Source organism: Molossus molossus, unplaced genomic scaffold, assembly GCF_014108415.1.
Source record: "Molossus molossus isolate mMolMol1 unplaced genomic scaffold, mMolMol1.p scaffold_m16_p_10, whole genome shotgun sequence".
Classification (NCBI taxonomy): domain Eukaryota; kingdom Metazoa; phylum Chordata; class Mammalia; order Chiroptera; family Molossidae; genus Molossus; species Molossus molossus.
In genome coordinates this window covers 62,406,263-62,424,512 of record NW_023425345.1, presented here as the reverse complement: position 1 = coordinate 62,424,512, position 18,250 = coordinate 62,406,263, and the positions used below count along the sequence as shown (strand labels likewise).

General features: G+C 40.7%; 1 protein-coding gene and 1 non-coding gene across 2 annotated transcripts in view; both read right to left on the bottom strand.

The window, feature by feature from the left end:
* Positions 1-18,250, bottom strand: part of PTPRR (protein tyrosine phosphatase receptor type R) — a 227,553-nt gene that overhangs the window by 9,026 nt on the left and 200,277 nt on the right. Inside the window, exons 10-12 of the mRNA XM_036251020.1 lie at positions 15,624-15,734; positions 14,048-14,205; positions 10,392-10,505 (exon numbers count right to left, since the gene is read on the bottom strand). Coding sequence (XP_036106913.1) covers positions 10,392-10,505; positions 14,048-14,205; positions 15,624-15,734 — 383 coding nt within the window. The remainder of the gene's footprint in view (positions 1-10,391; positions 10,506-14,047; positions 14,206-15,623; positions 15,735-18,250) is intronic.
* Positions 11,250-11,379, bottom strand: LOC118624870. Its single transcript, XR_004958531.1, has one exon.

Here is an 18,250-nt window from a genome sequence, read left to right as displayed (position 1 = left end):
GAAAACCACTGACCTGGCAAACAGTATTTACCTAGTGAGGTTTCAAGTTTGGCAAGGTATAAAGGAGATGCTCCATAAAATGCTAAGCACAGTTGTTGTCATTTAGTGAGTACTAAGTCAATACTGCACATTCTTTTTTTTATTCTCTGGGTAGAGGCTTAGCTAGCCCTGTGCCCAGGGTGACCACCCAGCTGGTTTGTGTGACACAGCCCTGGTTCGCTCCTGCTGTCCTGTGTAATTATTAATAGGCCGCCTTTCATTCTCAGAAGCGCCTTGGTTTGGATGATAAATTATTTGTTCGCCCTAATGACGCCCCACTCCACATGACAGAAAGTCATTCCGTTTATTGCAACAGTGGTGTGGGCTAAGTGTCTCTGACTGCTTTGTGGCCACAGAACATGAACACTGTTTGGCCAGGCCAGAGAGGATTCAGACACATGCCCTTCCAGAAATGTCAGAGAGCTCACATCATCAGCCTCCACAAACACAAGAATCAGGGCCGTCTCCATCTGCATGCAGGGAGGCACGTAGCTGTGTCAGCTGGGGGTAAGCTCAGGTTAGAAGGGAAAAAAAGTGTAGTTTTTTCCCTTTGCTACTGGGAGAGTGTTTTTTAAAAAAAGGAACCTTCCAGATGCTCAGGAGAGAGATTTGGTTTTTAACATGTTAAAACGGTGACCTTTTGTGACTATTCACTCACACATACAGAGAGCCAGCAGCCCTTCCTGCCGCACCACCCAGCATGCATCCGGTCTAATCAGTAGACAGAAGAAATTCTGCAGCGGTGACTCACTTCTGGACTAACAATGGAACTTAACGCTCCTTGGCTTTTCATTATTTTGGAATCTGGAATTCCTTTGGTAAAGTTTGGTACAGTAAATTTAGAACAAAAAGTGTGGATGTTAATGTGTCTCCTGGGTAAACTCCCTGGCAGCTCAGGCAGGAGTCAAGCAAGGGTAGTGTCTGCTGCTGTAACTCAGGGGCCTCGGACCAAGGTTTCCCCCGTTCTTCACACAGAGGTCATGGCAAGGGGGGGAGAACTTCAACATAAATGTTTTGACTGATTCTGACCTGGTATTTGGAACATAAACACTTTCTCTGGAATGGCTGTGTTCCAAAGTATGTGTAGGGCACAAAAGTGAGAATTCAATGGAAATTCAATGCATCAGGATAGCTTGAGTTCTTTTTTCCTTTTTTCCCCTGAAAATTAGCCAATTTTCTTCTGAACACCTAGGTTGACACTCAATTAACTCCTAGCGGAGAAGAAAGAAAAGGTTGTCCTGGCAACCACTGGGAGAGTCAGCTGGTATAATCTGTTATGGTCTCAGGAACCGTGATGTCAGGGAAACTGCACCAATTTCTAGGGTTTTAAGTGTCCTTACAATAAGTAAGTCACAATGTTCCGTTCCTGATCTTCAAATGAGATCTTCAAAATTCACTAATTAAGGGATCTCTGAGATCAGTTGGAAATGCAGAAGGAGGTGGATAAATGTAAATCTAGGGTTGATAAAAATTATAACAACAGGTGGAAATTTGAGCTTTGAAATTATTTGATATGAGTTTTGGAAACAAAGGATATTTTGGGGATACATATTAGTCTAGGAAACTAAAGGCATATATATTCATCCTCTTAGAGAACTACAGTTAAAAAAAGACAAAACCATCTAACTACAGTGATTAATCAAAACGTAAACAACGACATGACACACACTGGAAGCGTTTTCCTATCCTGTCTGGGAAGCCACAAGTAAGGTCTGTGGACGTCATTCCAACTTAGGGCCTTCAAGGTGAGGATGTACAAAGACAACGGCAGATTTCACCACCGACTCTTAAACAGGAGGATTAGACAGATTGCTTCCTGTTTCTGGAGAAGAGAAAAAAAGAAAAGAAAAAGGCCTTGGGATCGCATATTATTCTAGTGTTTCATCTCCAAATGTTTTCAAGCTCTTCCAGTGTTCAGAGATGCCAAATGGGATGAAGAGAAATACGATGAGAAAAGTTGCCAGAGGTCAGCCTGCACTGGAATAGGGTCCTTTCCCCGCTGCCAAGACGTCTTCTGATGGTCACGTATTCTCTTTAGTCACTTTCTTGTGACATCGATATGCATGTGAGCACTTTCTGAGTTTCCTAGGCCATTTTACTACTGTAGATTATTATTAATACTCTTTAAAGGGACAGGCGCTTCTCTCACGCCCAGTGTGTGAATGACCTTCTGTCACGATCTCACACTGTCAAACGTTGGCACACACAAGCCTAAATGAATCTCTTGTAGCAGGAGCAAAACACGAGGGAAGCAACTGGAATTCTTAATTAGGTGGTAGAGTCACAATGATTTAGTAATATTTAAGATGAGAAGGTTTAAGCAGGACATGGAAAGGCTTTCTCAGTAATAAACCATGATTGCAATGTATCCAACTTAGTACTAATGTAATGGGTCCTTTCTTTTCACCATAATTTTTGAAAATTGTTGACTTATGAATACATAAGTCATTTCTGTTACATTTTTATGTAACAGAGAAATGTGATTGAGCAAAATAGCCCCTTTTACAGAGAAGAGTCCATCATACTTGTCTTTGGATTTTAATAATAAGTAATCTAAACTGAAACCATCAGAGACAAACCATTTTCTTGATTTACATAGCAATTAGTTCAGGGTCACTGTGAAAGGCAGGATTAGAATGTGAACTTTCTCTCTCTTAAACATATGCTTAATTCACTTAGTTTTCCACCCCAGAAAACAATAGCCTTTTGGGAACCCAAAAAATCCAGAATCTACACAATCTCATTTGAACAAAATTGGAGGTTCAGTTCAGATTGTTAAAAAAAAAAAAGATAGTCAGATTTGTTATTTGAATTTGGATGCATCACTCATTCTTTTTAGGTCTTGGATTCCTCCTGAAGAATGAAGATTTGTACAGTATCCTTTTTTTTATCCTCACCCAAGGGCATTTTTTTTGCATTTATCTTCAGATAGAGTGGGAGGGAGTGAGGGAGGAAGAGAGAGAGAGAAACATCGATGGAGGGGGATACATTGAGTGGTTGCCACCCACATGACCACAACCAGGGCTGGGGACAAACTGCAACCAAGGTACGTGCTCTTAGCAGGAATCGAACCCAGGCCTCTCTGGTCCGAGGGCTGATGCTCTAATCGCTGAGCCAAACCGGCCAGGGCTGTACAGTATTCTTAAGGTCAGATTTTTTTTTAAAACCATCTCTTTCCCTGTAGGTGTTTGGCAAATGTTATGGTTGTCTGTTATTGCCATTCCATTGTTCTCTACAAAAACAATGGTTCACAGACTCAAAGAATGCAATAGCGGAAAGAAATGTTAGAGAGCCAGTCGATTGCTTCCCAATCACTGACTCCCGGGAGGGAAAAGGCATCTCATTGGAGGGGGTCTTTGAATTCACCTGTGCTCTACACACATACATAGGTGTCACTTATTGTTGTGAGTCTTAGAATGAAAATTAATTCATAAGCATCATGGGTTTCAAAGTTCAACTATTAGGCTGAAGTCCATGAAATACTGTACTCTTAAAAAAAGGGGTCCTCATACCAGAAAGGTTAAAGGACCACTACTTTGTCTCACCTCTCATTTCACCAGTGGAGACCTAGAGGCCTACAGTGGACAAATGGTCACACAGGAAATGAGGGGCAGAGCCGGGATCAGCACCCAGCTTTGACATCTGGTCCAGCAATAGCTGCACCTCATGCTCTAGTGGCTGCCTGCTTACCTGTCCCACTAGCAGTGCTCAGACCCAACTGCCTGCTATCCACTTCATCTTTTAATTAATGAATGTTATGAGAATGAATGGAATGATCCAGTAATGTACTTCTAAATAAAACCCTTGTGGGTGCCTTGCCCTGAATTTGAACTCCTACTTGGGAAAAAAATCTGATTTTAGTTCAAAATGTGCTCAAAAGTATTATTAAAAGGAGAATCACAGACTCATGAATCTGCAGTGAGAACTGTACTGTAACATCTATTAATAGAAGTTGCCCTAAAGCCAATAAAAATAATGACTTGCCAGAGAACGAGGAATCCACCAAATGGCTTTGTTATTGTTGTTACACTGGAAACATCCATTTAGCATCGGAGACTCATCTCCAAACCAGATCATTTGAATTTATTGCTAAAATGCGAATTTGTGATCTGAATACAAATTTCCTGTTTTTGTCATGTTGAATAACAACATTCAGGCACTGTCATATGTAATAAGGGAGATAGGGGGTGGGTGTCAGAATTTTGATCCTTCCCAATGCTCAGACTCGACTTAGTCATGAAACAAGACCCATTTCAAGTATCCAAGTCACTGCCTATCCTTTTCTCTGCTGTGAGCCATCCATGCTCTGGGCTTCTCAGAGGAGGCAGCTATAGGTGGGGGGGCCGACTATAAAAAGAGTTGGACAGCTCTGACCAGTTCGGCTCAGCGGTTAGAGTGTTGTCCCATGGACCAAAGAGTCACGGGTTCGATTCTGGCCAAGGGCATGTACCTCAGTTGGGGTTTGGTCCTCAGCCCTGGTCAGTCGTGCGGGAGGCAGCTGATCGATGTGTCTCTCTCACATCAATGTTTCTCTCTCTCACTCTACCTGAAGATAAATGTGAAAATATCCTCAGGTGAGGATGAAAAAGGAAGAGTTGGACAGTGTGCAGCCTCGGAGCTCTTGGAGCAGAGTCCACTGTTAAAGAAGGTCTGCAAGGATGGGGGAGGCTTGTGCACTGCAGGGTACAAAGTATCAGCTCTCCGATATATGCTGTCTTTTGTCTCCCTTATTACATTCCGCTGGATGCTTCCAGTCAGTCAGTCACACCCTTTCCTTTCTCCTTTTTACCCGCCACACCCAGGCTCAAATCCCTATACGTACCGTCTCCCTTCTTCTCTTCACTGCCAAGCTTCTGAAAGGACAGTTCAGATTCACTATCTGACAGCTTCTTTCTCTCCCATTTAGACAGTCTTTGAGAAAGGTGATCAAACGTGAAAGAGTGCTTCAAGGAAGGGCAATGGGTTTCCAGGCTGGGGGACTTTCCAGCTCCTTTAATGCATTGATACTTACTGCAGTGAACTTTGAAAAGGAATGATTCTCTTAGCCAAGGACTGGCTCTCTCACAGCAGTATTATAGATATTGACCACATACATAGATTTTTGGCATCCTCCATATATAGACATTTTGGTATGAGGCAATTTTCCTACATCCTTCAAATTATACTCTGAAGGAAAAAGATTTATATGATCTAAAGAAAAACCAGAAAATTAAATACAAACTGGCAGTTACACAATAGTCACAGGGATGTAAATTACAACATAAGGAATATGGTCAGTAATACTGTAATAACTATGCATGGTGCCAGATGGGTTCTAGACTTATTGGGGGCTCACCTTCTAAGTTATATAAATGTCTAACCACTATGCTGTACACTTGAAACTGATATACTACTGAATGTCAAGTATAAGTCAAATAAATAAGTAAATAAATGCTGGAAACAGGGAAAGAAAGAAGACATACAAGAATGTCCATAGAAAAAGATGCTCAATAAAAAAATTATATTCTTAAGGCAACTGTTGCTAATATCACTCTATTTGTGAAACAGTTTTCATTCATACTAAACACTGTTTTAAAAATTATGGTGTCATTGGATTTCTTTAAACTGTCAAAGCATTAACAAAGAAATATGATTTTTTAAAGCTCTTTTCTTTTCTCCTCTTCTCTTCTCTTCTCTTCTCTTCTCTTCTCTTCTCTTCTCTTCTCTTCTCTTCTCTTCTCTTCTCTTCTCTTCTCTTCTCTTCTCTTCTCTTCTCTTCTCTTCTCTTTTGTGGTACATGCCCCTAGCGGGAACCGAACCCAGGACTCTCTGGTCCGCAGGCCGACACACAACCGTTGAGCCAAACTGGCCAGGGCTTAAAGCAGTTTTATAATAACCATACTCCAAAACCCTGTTTACTTGATCTACAACAGTCATACCTTTGACTTAGACGTCCTGAATTCCCAAGAAGTCTATTTTGCTATTTTCTAAGCACCATGACTTTGGGCAAATTACTCCGTATCTTGAATTCTTTGTTTTCTCACTTAAAAAAAAAGCCAAAGAATACCTCTCTTCCTACTGGGGGGTTCGCTTTGGGAGTTAAAGGAGACATGTACTTTGCAGACCATGTGAAAAGGCCAAGATTCAATACACTTCTGAGTGTGAAGACCGCAGATCCAAACTGAAGGCAAGGACTGCCGACCGAGGATTTTGGGGGGTGTGGGGAGAAGGTCTGAAGAATGAAAAGCTGCAAGAGCAGAAAGGTGACTGTCTCTGCCCACCCGCCATGAGTTAAGGACATGGTCAATGGTTGTAGTCAGCTGAAAACCAAAATTTTAAAAACAAGGTATAGCAGGAAATAACACACGAGGCGAGAAGGATGGGGGAACCAGAAGTTGGATGGGGTGAGGGAAGGAGGAAGGGTTTCCGTGTCCCTTTTCCCAACAACCAGGGGAGTGCACAGCAGAAGGAAGAGAGAGAGAAAGAAAACCAGTGCTGACCCTGCGAAAGAAGGAAGGAAAAGGAAAATGCTTTCAAGGAAAGTTTTAAGGAAAGGATCTGTTTTATAAACAACAGCTGCTCAGAAAAACTTTATGTAGAAGGGATGTTGATTAATAAATCAGAATGATTTCGAGACACGTACTGGCAGCGATTCAAATGCAGGGGGTGGGAGCCCGTGGGTTTCAGATCGGCAGAGACGCGGCTCTGTTTCGAAGATCCTGTCCGGAGAGCAAGCACAAGCCTTGTGGGAAGACCTCGGGAGAAGGCCAAGGCTACATTTTCTGACCATTTGCTTTAGGAAGGAAGAAGCAGATAGAGAAGGCATTGTGATATGCTTTAAAAAAAAATGTATTTGTGATTCCATTCAAAATTGGAGGACAATTTAGTAGACTTGACAAGGTCATGTGACTGGGAACTGGAAACCAATGTGGAGGTCAGGCTAGGAAAGCAGGTGGGGGAGGTGGTTGATGGGAGGGTGAACAGGCAGCATTAAGAGTTACGAAAGCCAAAAAAAAAAAAGAGCAAACCGTGCCCAGTGGTTTTTAGGATGTTATTCCAAATGGGGTCAGAGCAGGTGTTGTGGTTCGGAGTCAGTTCAGATCCAGGCAGGTACCCGGTGTTCGTGGAATTCCAGCCTTAGCCAGTAGGGAAGCAGGGCACAGGGATAGGAACTAGAGTCCCTGGGGGACTTGGGGTCCTAAGCAGGAGCCTTGTTTACAGAAGCACAGAGCAGGAGAGATCAATGTCGTGTGGGAGCAGCTCCAGCTGACGGGGTGCCGTCCCTTACCCTCTGGTGAGGGCCCCTCTTCTGGGCGAAGAAGGTAGGTCAGAGAGTTCACTGTGGCGCCGCCAGATTCTGTCCCAGCTGGGGTACACAGTACTGGACGGAAGGCAAGGGGACTTGGGGAGATTAAGAGAGCAATTGTAAGAGGAGAGGCAGAGATAACTGGAGTGGATCTTCTCATGTACAAAAAGAAAACATTAGCCCTGGCCAGGTTGCTCAGCTGGTTAGAGCGTTGCAGGTTCGATCCCCAGTCGGGGCACATATAAGAATCAATCAATGAAAGCATAAATAAGTGGAACAACAAATTGATTTCTCATTCTCTCTCTCTCAAATCAATATATAAAAATTAAAAACAAAAGCAAAAGGAAAACATTTTTGGAAGCAGTTTCATGCGGGGTATGGAAAGGTGGAAGTGGGGAGGGTAGGACGAGGGAGAGAAACAGGCTGGGTGTTCCACGAAGTGCCTCGCAGGTGTCATCTCAGCGTAAAGTCCCTGCAACCCTGCGGGGTGCAGACTCTTAGTCCCAGCTTACAGATGCGTGTTCAGGTTTCTCTCTATAGCTATTGGTAATAGCTGTGGCTAAACTTGGTTGCACACTCATTATGTAAAAGGCACTTTGCAGGTTCTCTCTTAATCCTTACAACAAAATAGGAAGTAGATGCTATTATTACTCTCTTTTCCAAGTGAGAAAACCAAGGCATGGAGAGAAGTCCTGGAACTTGCCCAAGGCCACACAAACAGAAAACGGCGGGAACCATGGTGCAAACCCAGGCAATCTGTCTCCAGAGCCCAGAATCCTAACCGCCATAATGAATAGCCTTGAATAAGTCAAAGTCAAGAGATAAATAGAGGGAAGATATACTCACAAAGATTTAGAAATGGGGAAGGAAACCTTCATCCAGAAAGGGGATTTGTATGTTTTATTTTTAGAGATAGGAGAAATTTCACTGATCATTTTAATAATAATGAAGATAATAATAACACAGTGAACATTTACTTAAGGCTTACTATGTGCCAGGCTGTTCTACTTGCTCTATATATTATCTCTTTAAATTTAAGGAAAATCTTTCTGTCTTATATTGAAATCACAGGACCTAGCAGATAGGAAGTGCTCAATAAATGTTTAGCAAATGCATCTTAAAAGTTGACTCTAGTTTTACTTTTAGGAAACTCTAGGTCATAGAGAAAAATCTCTCTCTCTTTTAAAAATTACCTTTCACCCTGGCCAGTTTGGCTCAGTGGTTAGAGCGTTGGCCTGTGGTCTGGAGAGACCCGGGGTCGGTTCCCGCTAAGGGCACGTACCTCGGTTGCAGTTTGTTCCTGGCCCTGGTTGGTCATGTGGGTGGCAACCACTCAATGTGTCCCTTTCACATCGATGTTTCTCTCTCTCTCTCTCTCTTTCTCTCTCTCTCTCTCCTTCCCACTCTATCTGAACAATATATATATATATATAAAAAAAATGTCCTCAGGTGAGGATAAAAAAAAAATTACCTTTCAGCTATTATCTTTGTCTGAAATTATCCTGTTGTTTCCTCCCTTGTTTATTATCTCCCTTCTCTCTCCATTAGCATGTAAACTCCAGGATGTAGACCCTCACTCAACTTGTCCAGCTCTATACTTGCAGCATCTGGAACAATGCCTTGGGCGTGGAAGGCGAGTAATCAATATTTGCTGTATGAATGAAAGAAGAGAACCCAGTATTTCAGCCTTTCAGAACAACTCTTCTTCCACTGTGGCACACTGAATTACAGTGCAGGGAGGTCGGCTGCTTGTATGCTGTTACAACATCTGTGTGTCTGTTCTCAAGGGGCACCTGCTCCCTTTCTCCATAACTGACTCAACTATTCATTTACCCAGGCAGGCTTTGTTGTGGAGAAAGAAGGAAAAATTTCTTGTTCTGTTTTTAACACATAAGCAGAGATCATCACAAAGGTGATCAAATGATCTATGCATAAAAATGACTGCTTCACCTTATGTCCTCTAAGATGTGACCTTAATAAATAAAAAAGTGGTTCAGATGGTAAATTTTGTTATGCGATTTTTTTGTTTTTAAATCCTCACCTGAGGATATTTTTTTTCATTTACCTTCAGATAAAGTGGGAGGGAAGTGGGAGAGGGAGAAACATCGATGTGAGAGAGACACATCAACTGGCTGCCTCCCGCAGGAACCTGACCAGGGCTGGGGACAAACCACAACCGAGGTACGTGCCCTTGATCAGAATTGAACCTGTGACTCACTGGTCCGCGGGCCGACGCTCTAACCACTGAGCCAAACTGGCCAGGGCTGTTATGTGATTTTTTTTTTTTTTTTTTTTTACAATTAAAAAGATTAGACTAAATGGGGTGAGGGGGAAGGGGTGGCTCTTGGTAATATGACATATACCTCATTTTAAAGGATCAAGATCCTAAAGTGAGTGGTTCCTTTAAGTCAAATGAAAACACAGAGTATGTAGAAAGGAATAGGGGTGTAAGACTAAGCAGGAATGGTTACCACTATAAACCTTCAGAGACAAGGAGGGATTAAGCATAGTTTGTGGTTTTGGACTTTTTTTTTAAGCCTCACCTGAGGACATGCTTAGGAGGAGGAGGAGGAGGAGGAGGAGGAGGAGGAGGAGGAGGAGGAGGAAGAAGAAGAAGAAGAAGAAGAAGAAGAAGAAGAAGAAGAAGAAGAAGGAAGAGAGAGAGAGAGAGAGAAAGAGGAAGAGAGGGAGAGAGAATCATTGCTATAATAGATAAACATTGATCGGTTGGCTTTTGTACATACCTCAACTGGAATTGAACCCGCAACCCAGCTATGTACCCTGACCAGGAATCAAACAAGCAACATTTCTGTGCATGGGACACCTAATCAAATGAGTCACTCCAGCCAGCTGGGCTTGTTTTGGATTTATGATGGTTGGTATTGCAAATAACACTTTCTTTGATGGCTTTTTAATGTAATGTATATTCTTAAGCACTTTACACAAACCACTATAGAGATGTAGGACTCTGGAGCCTGTGATGTTTGCAAAGTCAGACGGATCAGAGCAGGTTGTGAGAGATAACCCTGCTCTGAAGTCTCTATGACCCAATCCCACAGACACTCACCTGTCTACACGAAGTTGGCAGACAATACTTAGTGGATCGACAACTCCTTCTTCTTTCAACTGTCGACAGCCAATGGATGTAGCAATAAAACACCCCGTTCTACCTATCCCTGCACTGAAAAGAAAGGACAAAGAATAAAAAAGTGGAAGAAAAATAGCAAAGATAAAAATACATACTTTAAAAAGATACTATTAAATTGGAAACAACAGCTGGGATGAATAACAATAGCAACAATAACGACAGCTCTCATACACGGTGGATTACAACCTGGGCTCTGTGCTAGGTGCTCAAACACATGCTCTCCTTTTGTTACACGCAGTAAGATGAGTGGGGTGGAGGGAGGTATTGGGTGGGGAGAATAGTGGAAAAGGCACCGTAACTGTTCTGCAAAGAACAATGAGGGCCTGAATTTAGGAAAAGTATGGGCACTAGAAAGGAGGGGGGAGTCTTAGACATATCACAAGCGTGAGTCTGAAGGACTGGAGTTCAACAGGTAGAGAAGCCGAAAGTCAAAGATGACCAGGACTGGAAGAAGGATAGTCCCAATGCGACAAAGTGGAATTCTGAAATGAGAGCTGATTTGAGGGAGGGTTTGGTCTTGGATACACTGATGTTGAAGATTCCAGTGAACAACTGAAGATTCAATTCAGTTTAGGAGAGAGGAGGTGGCTAGAGGCGCGTATTTCCAAGTCATTTATAGTTGAATAGAAACACGATCTAGGAGGGTTCACCCACTCACCTGCCTTAGACAGTATGTCATCACCTAACAAGACCTCTCTCTCTCTCTCATTTCAACCACTAATAGTCTTTGTATAAATTTCTCTTAAACCTACATTTGTATTCCCTAATTTTTAAAAAATATGTCAGAAGTGGAAAAATCCACCCTGTTTACTAGCAAAGGGTGAACAGAAAGCTACTACTATTTCTCTAGGACATTTACAAAGAGTTTTCTTCACTTTAAGAAGAAACTGATTAAAGTAGATGTCCACTTATATTCCCTAACTTTCTCCTAAACTCTAGATCGGATTCCATCTCCTCAATGGGACTCTTGATGTTACTATTTTGTACTCGCTTCAGTTCAATGGATCTGAAACAGAATTGGCTCTTTTCCATCAAGGTCATGACCAATCAGCCACAAGTTTTCCAGCCTAGAAATCTTGGAGGCATCTTCAACATCTCTCCCTCTCACCTCCTACATCTAATCTGCTACCAATTCTTGTATTTTACACCTTTACTGAGCTTTTAGGATCCTTGCTTTCCTTTCTATAGTCTGTGCTCACATTTTTGACATCTTCTTACTTCATGATTAGCAATGATCTCATTATAGTTCCCAAGTCTTCAGTCTTCTCCTGGACTAATTCACAACACACACGGCTGCTGGGGACCTGACCATGTTACCTCTACTCAAAACTGTAGATGGCTCCCAATAGTTATAGCACAGTTAAGCTCTCCAGCATGGTATTTGTAACCTTGAATAATACAAATGTGACTAACTTTCAAGGTTTATGTCTTTTTACTGAACTCCTTGTACCCTTTGTGCCATTTTTTCATTTACATGAATCATCGCAAAAAATGCCTTCCATTTTCCAATTTTCCCTTCTGTGTTGATGATACTCCTTCAGTCAAAAATGTCCTCCCAATCACCTTTTAAAACCACAAATATTGGTCATGTTTAAAGATCCTTTTCAATATTATTCCAGTGTTTAGAGGTTTCCTTCTATCTTTCTGGTTTGAATGAATAGCTCTGCTCTTGGCACTCAAATAGCAATTATTTCTCCTATTTTGGACTTGTTTTTGTTGCATGTGAGTGCAAAGGGATTCTGAAGTAGAATGAGTCCCTTTTAGTTGAAGTGTCTACAGAGAGTTTGCTTCATTAAAGAGACGGGATCTGAAGTGTACCATATGAATGGCAGGCATTTAGGTTATCAGGAGTGAGAGGGGTTTAAGGAGAGAATTGCTACAGAACAGGATTTATGATGTGTGACAATGAGTAGACAAGCTTGGCTTGAAGAAACAATTATTGTAGAGAAACAGTGGGAAATAAAACTGTGAGGACGATAAAGGGTTTCACATGGAAAGCTAAGAAATTTGGACTTTATCCTCTACAACTTTTTTTTTTTTTTTTTTCAGAATTTGATGAAAACTAGAAAGTTTCACTTCCCAGAAGAAGTCAGTTTCAGTGCGCAAATTTGCTTAAGTGATTTCAAGGGGTTCCCTGACTCCTGTAGCTCAGCCATAGACCCTGGGCTTCGAACTTTTGCTCTAGGCAATGGGAAGCCATCGAGAAATTCTGAGCAGGGACTCCATGTGATGAAAGAGGGTTTTAAGAGCATCATCAGAGAAGTGCACTGGGTAGGCCATAGTCGTGGTGGGCATGGGGAACAGGGTGTGTGTGTGTGTGTGTGTGTGTGTGTGCAATTAGCTGACTACTTCTAAAATATACAAATGAGGTCATAAGGGCCTGAACTTGGGTGGTTGAACAGGGAGTAAAGATTATGAGAGCTTTGAAGGGAAAGCCAATCTGGTGACTGATTAGATACTGAGGCTGGAATTAAGAGAAGGGCCAAGGATAACTGTCCATGTTAGAGGCTGGGTGCCTGGAAAAAAGATGGTCTCACCCTTAGAAATACTAATCAGAAAGGGAGCTGGTGTTATAGCGGAAGTGGCTAGTTTATTTGAGATATCCTGAGTGTTTTATGATTTGGGGTGGGGGATAGTTCCAGCCCTAAAGGATCACCATTTAAGTTGTTTTTCCTCAGCCCCAAGCTAAGTTCAGGATAAGGCTTAATGCTAAAAACTGGATAATGATGCCTTTCAAAAGGTAGACATATAGGAAAATTTTACTTTTAATTAAACCACCAAGGTTCAAAAAAGAAGGCTAAATTACCATCTAAAATAATGTATTTTGCTTATTAAAGAGATCATCAAAAGCTATCTTATAAGACGTATGATGTTAAATGAAACAATTCAAATTACAGTATTTTGAGAAAGCATGAAGGATAAATGGCTAGTTATTGAAATAACTTTAAAAATACTTGCTTTCACTTGGGCACACTAAAAGGAAAACAAGGGGATGAGGTATCGGTTGTGAGAGGAGAGCTATAAGCCAGACATTAGGGAAAACCACCAGAGACACCTGTTACTGTTGGCTTACCCTCTAGTAACACAGGTTCTGCTAACAGCACTTTGTTTTCCTTTTGGGGAACTACCACTTGCCAACGTACCATTTTATAATTTATTTCCATCTGTTTTTCATGAAATCACTTTTAAAATAGTCGTATGGTTTTCACCAAATGTGAAATAATAATAAATGTTACCAAAATACAATTCAAGTATAATTCGGGTACATTCTTGAAACAACAAAAAAAGGAAGCAATACTTAAAAAGTCATATTTGTCATTCCTGGTATATATTAGACTGAATCAAAATGAGTTTCAAGTATTTCCTCCACTGTGTAATTGTCTGCTGAAAATGTCCTAATATCGTCACTGTAAATATCATCTTAATCGAGACTTAAATATTAGGAAGTTAACCAATTCCAACAAACATTTACTCACAAAGTCACAGCTAAAAAGTAAAATCCCACTTCTCTCTGCTCCACGACGTTACAAAGCATGGACAGCTGGCGTAGGCAGAAAGGGGAGCTCATGTCTTACCTGCAGTGGACAACCACAGGCCCTCGGCCTGCAGAAGCAAGTCTGTCTTCTTCCACATCCAGCATGAGTTGTAGAAGGGGCTGGGCACTGTCTGGAGTCTTGTGATCGGGCCATGAGGTGTACCAGTAATGCTTCACATGTTGGGTGTGACTTCCTTGCTGAAAATAGCAACAGCCGCCAAATGCTTCATTTACTAAAAGTCATCCAAACCACAATACTGCATGCCCTCCAGCATTCCCATCTTGCTGGCAACTTATTTCTAGGTGGGGAAAATATCTAGGAGATTTTTTAAGAATAACCCTTCACTTGAGCAAACTTTCCTGTAAATACCCTGATATCAAAGTCTGACAGTCTTGCCTCTATGAAAGGACACACAACGCAATGAACAGATGCACGTGAAACCTATCCAACTTTATTACCCCGTGTCACGCCAACAAAATTAATTTTAAAAATCTATAAAAGAAAATAAAGCAGAAAAAAATAAATGAGAATATATATTTAATAATATATATATTATGTTATATATGTAACATCTGTTCAATATATGTTTGTAATTTACTACAATAAACAAAATGGTAGAGGAAATGGTAGAGGAAAATAGTAGAGGAAAACGTAGCCAAAAAAAAAAAAAAAGGATTGGGAGATAGGGTGTTTCCTGCTTGACAGGTTGCTACAAATGTATCAACCAGTATAAAACCACAATTTTATATCCAGTCACTCTAATTAGCCTACACTCATCCCAAATTCTGGTTTTTAAGAGCAGTGAGACATTCCGGTAGTAGAGAGGCTCCAGGGGTCACTAGATTAGCAACGCTTTGAGTGAGGGGCCACGCACGTCATCTCAAAACTCAGTGCCCGTTTGGGTCCTGGCAAGAATAGGCACTTAGGTTTTGGTAAGTGCCTTCCTATCCCCAGTTTCCCATGAAAAACCACCAGTGCAGCTCTGCTCCTACTCTCTGTGATGAGTATGTCCCAGCAGCGAGGCTCCAGAAAAGACTAAAATCTTTGAGACGACTGTTCTCTGGAAGCAGAAACGATACCATGGCAACGTCCCTCAGTATCTGCTGCCCATAAGTTAAATAAGATCCTTTTCCTCTGATGCAATCTGGACTCAGGGAAGTCCCGATAAATTACTGTCACTCCAGGTGTTGAAGGTCTCATCAACACTTCAGGCTTGTCTCACCTGCCACCGTCCCCCACAAGCACAGATTTTCTCTGTCACCGTTTCCAGGTCTTACTGGAAGCCACGTACACCACAGTGACTTCAAAAAACATCATGGTCAATTCTCCAGAACAAGCCTTTAGTTAAAGGCATTCAAAAGGTTAACTCAAGAGATCTTTTATTTATGCAAATTAGAAGATCATAACATCCTACTTAGTGAATTTCCTGAATATCTACTTATTTAATGATTCCATATATTGATAGTAGCTGACTACAAAGAAATTACAATTTCTATTTCATCTTAACATTATTTAATTGGTGTCAATTAAATCTGTAGTACTTATTAGGATGATAATTTCAAAGTAGAAATTGTTTTCCTCTAGTATCATCTACTTTGTAGCCATGTAATCTTACCTTTAAGACGAGATTTCGAACAGTATAGTTATCACATTCATTTACGTTGATAACCAGAACCTCAACTTTCCCATATATTCCTCTCTTTTCGGGCCAGTATAGCACACATTTCTGATGGAGGAGAAAGAAGAACACAGCAAATATTAATGATGTTCACTGGCCTCATCTTAAAAGCATCTTAAGAGCTTTTATTTAGTTTAAAAAATCAAGTATCAATTTCTACAATTTTTGTGAATGTACTAAAACCACTGAATTATACATATACATAAAAACAGGTGATTTTTATGGGATATAAATTACATCTCAATAAGCTTGTTTTTTAAATAAAGTATCAAGTTTTGCATATTCTTGCCAAACACTGTCACTACTAATTCCATGCCTAAAAACAAGGGTAGAATTTCCCAAACCTCCACAGAGAAATTAAGAACTAAATAAGATCTTAATTAGGAGTTTTGCAAATAATATCCAAATATTAGAGTTTATCATGTAAAGACTAGAAATAAAAGAAATGTTTTCTTACAATAATTTAGGCAAGTTACACTTTCCTGCTTCATCAAGAGAAGTGTCTAGTGAGAGTCTCTGTAATGTGTTAGATGCCACAGGATGGAGTTTCTCTTGATGGAAAGAAGCTGTAATGATAGTTAATGCCTGTGTGGAAGTATATTTCTCAGGACCAATGGTCTTTTCACCTATGGGGTCCATTACAATAGATGTATAACAAAATTATCTTTAAATATTTTTATAATGGACCCTCTTTGAAGGGCTTAATAACAGGAATAATAATCATATTGCAAACAAGAAATATAATATGGTGGTTAGGGTGCAGGCTTTGGGGTCAGAGACCCTGGGTTCACATTTTGGCTTGACCACTTATTAGCTGTGACTCCATAAACAAGATACTCAACCTCCCTGTCTCCGTTTCCTCATGATTTACTATATGGAAAGCACTCAGGACCAAGTCAGGCATACAAAAAGCGCTCAAAACATGTTGTTGTTATTTTTATTATTGTTGTTATTATTATATTTTACAATTACTGGGCTCTGTAGTTTCTAAAGTGATTATTTCATTAATTATGCATTAGATCATGCATTAAATATTATATTATTATATTCAAGTCATACTATTAAAAAAACTGCAAAATGAGATTCAAGCACACATTATTTATTATTTTGCCTTTTAACAAACTGTAAAAGATCTATTACCTTTTTTACCACATATTTTAATGATTAAGAAAGTAAAATGTGACAGTTGAGGTTTTATTGTCAACGCTAGGAAAGCAATGTTAATTTTAGGAGTATAGTTTAAATAGCACTTATTTTCTCCCAGACACACATGTGCACTGATAGGGACATTCCTTCACTTGTCGCCTGCAATGGGGCCCCTTTAGTGTTCGGGACACTTGTTTCTTCACATTTATGTCAAAGGCATATGAACATACTTGAAAAAAAAATTAAGAACTCATCATTCAAAAGCACAACGAAAGAATCACATAGTTACAGAATTAAAGGAAAAGACGTGCAAAGTATCAGAAACACACCCCTGGCATTCTGTCATGCTAAGTACTAACTATTCCATAAGCTAGAGTCACGATAACGTCACTTTACCTGGCTGACTCACTGCTTCTTTCATCCGTTACTATAAAAACTCATTTGCATCCTCAATACTCTGGTCTCTTTTCCAGAGTGAATCATTTTCACCTCTATTTACATGCAATCCTACTCCCAAAGCAGTCAGGCAATCAGGCTAAAGGCTTACTCTGGCTGATATAACATTAACATTAAGGGGGGGGGACTTAAAGAGCAATTTATTTCCCTCATTTATAAGTTGTCTAATGTCTACAATTTCCCCAGTTTGTTAAAGATAATCATACTAACCACTATGTGTGGCCTCTTTCAATGGAGCATCAATTATTTTGCTGCAGGACCCAAGCTATTGTGTATCTTACAGCCCCTGCCTCTGGGATGAATCCAAGAAGAGACAAAGAATCTTGAACACAGTACTGAAGAAAGAAAGAAGCATTCAGTGGTCCAGCAGGATGGCATGCGTGCCCCATTGTCCACGATCAGGACGAGCAGCAGCCTCCTCTTTGGGAAGGTGGTTCTCAAAACCCGCAGGAAAAGCTTCAAGGCCTGAGTTCACGCCTACACCCGGACTCCCAACCATCCTTGAACAGGCTTGTGCTCCTACTGATCACTTCTCTCCCAAGCTTGCCGGGGCCTCATAAATGTTTTTCTTGACTCTTTACCAAAAATGCAATTGTCAGCCAGCTCCCAGTAGACAATGCAATATGACTTGTTCATTCAAAGAACCCTTAATTAGCATCCCATCTCCTTTCTGTGATAACAATAGCTTATTCTTACATACTGAATATGCCTGCCTGCCCCCCTTAGGAGAATGTAGAAAAAGAGACCAGATAAGTGTGGGTGGTTTTGAATATGAGGTGGGGGATCTGCAAATGTAGTTGTTTCTAAGAGCACAAGTTCACGTTTAAATTACTTTTATGAAGAGCTTTTTAGGGTTTCTCCTAAACAGTGGTATGAGAGAGGCAGAAATTGCAAGGAAGGAAATGGCTCTATTACAGATAATATTGTGAAACTACACTGATTGTAGGTAATCTGAACTAGCA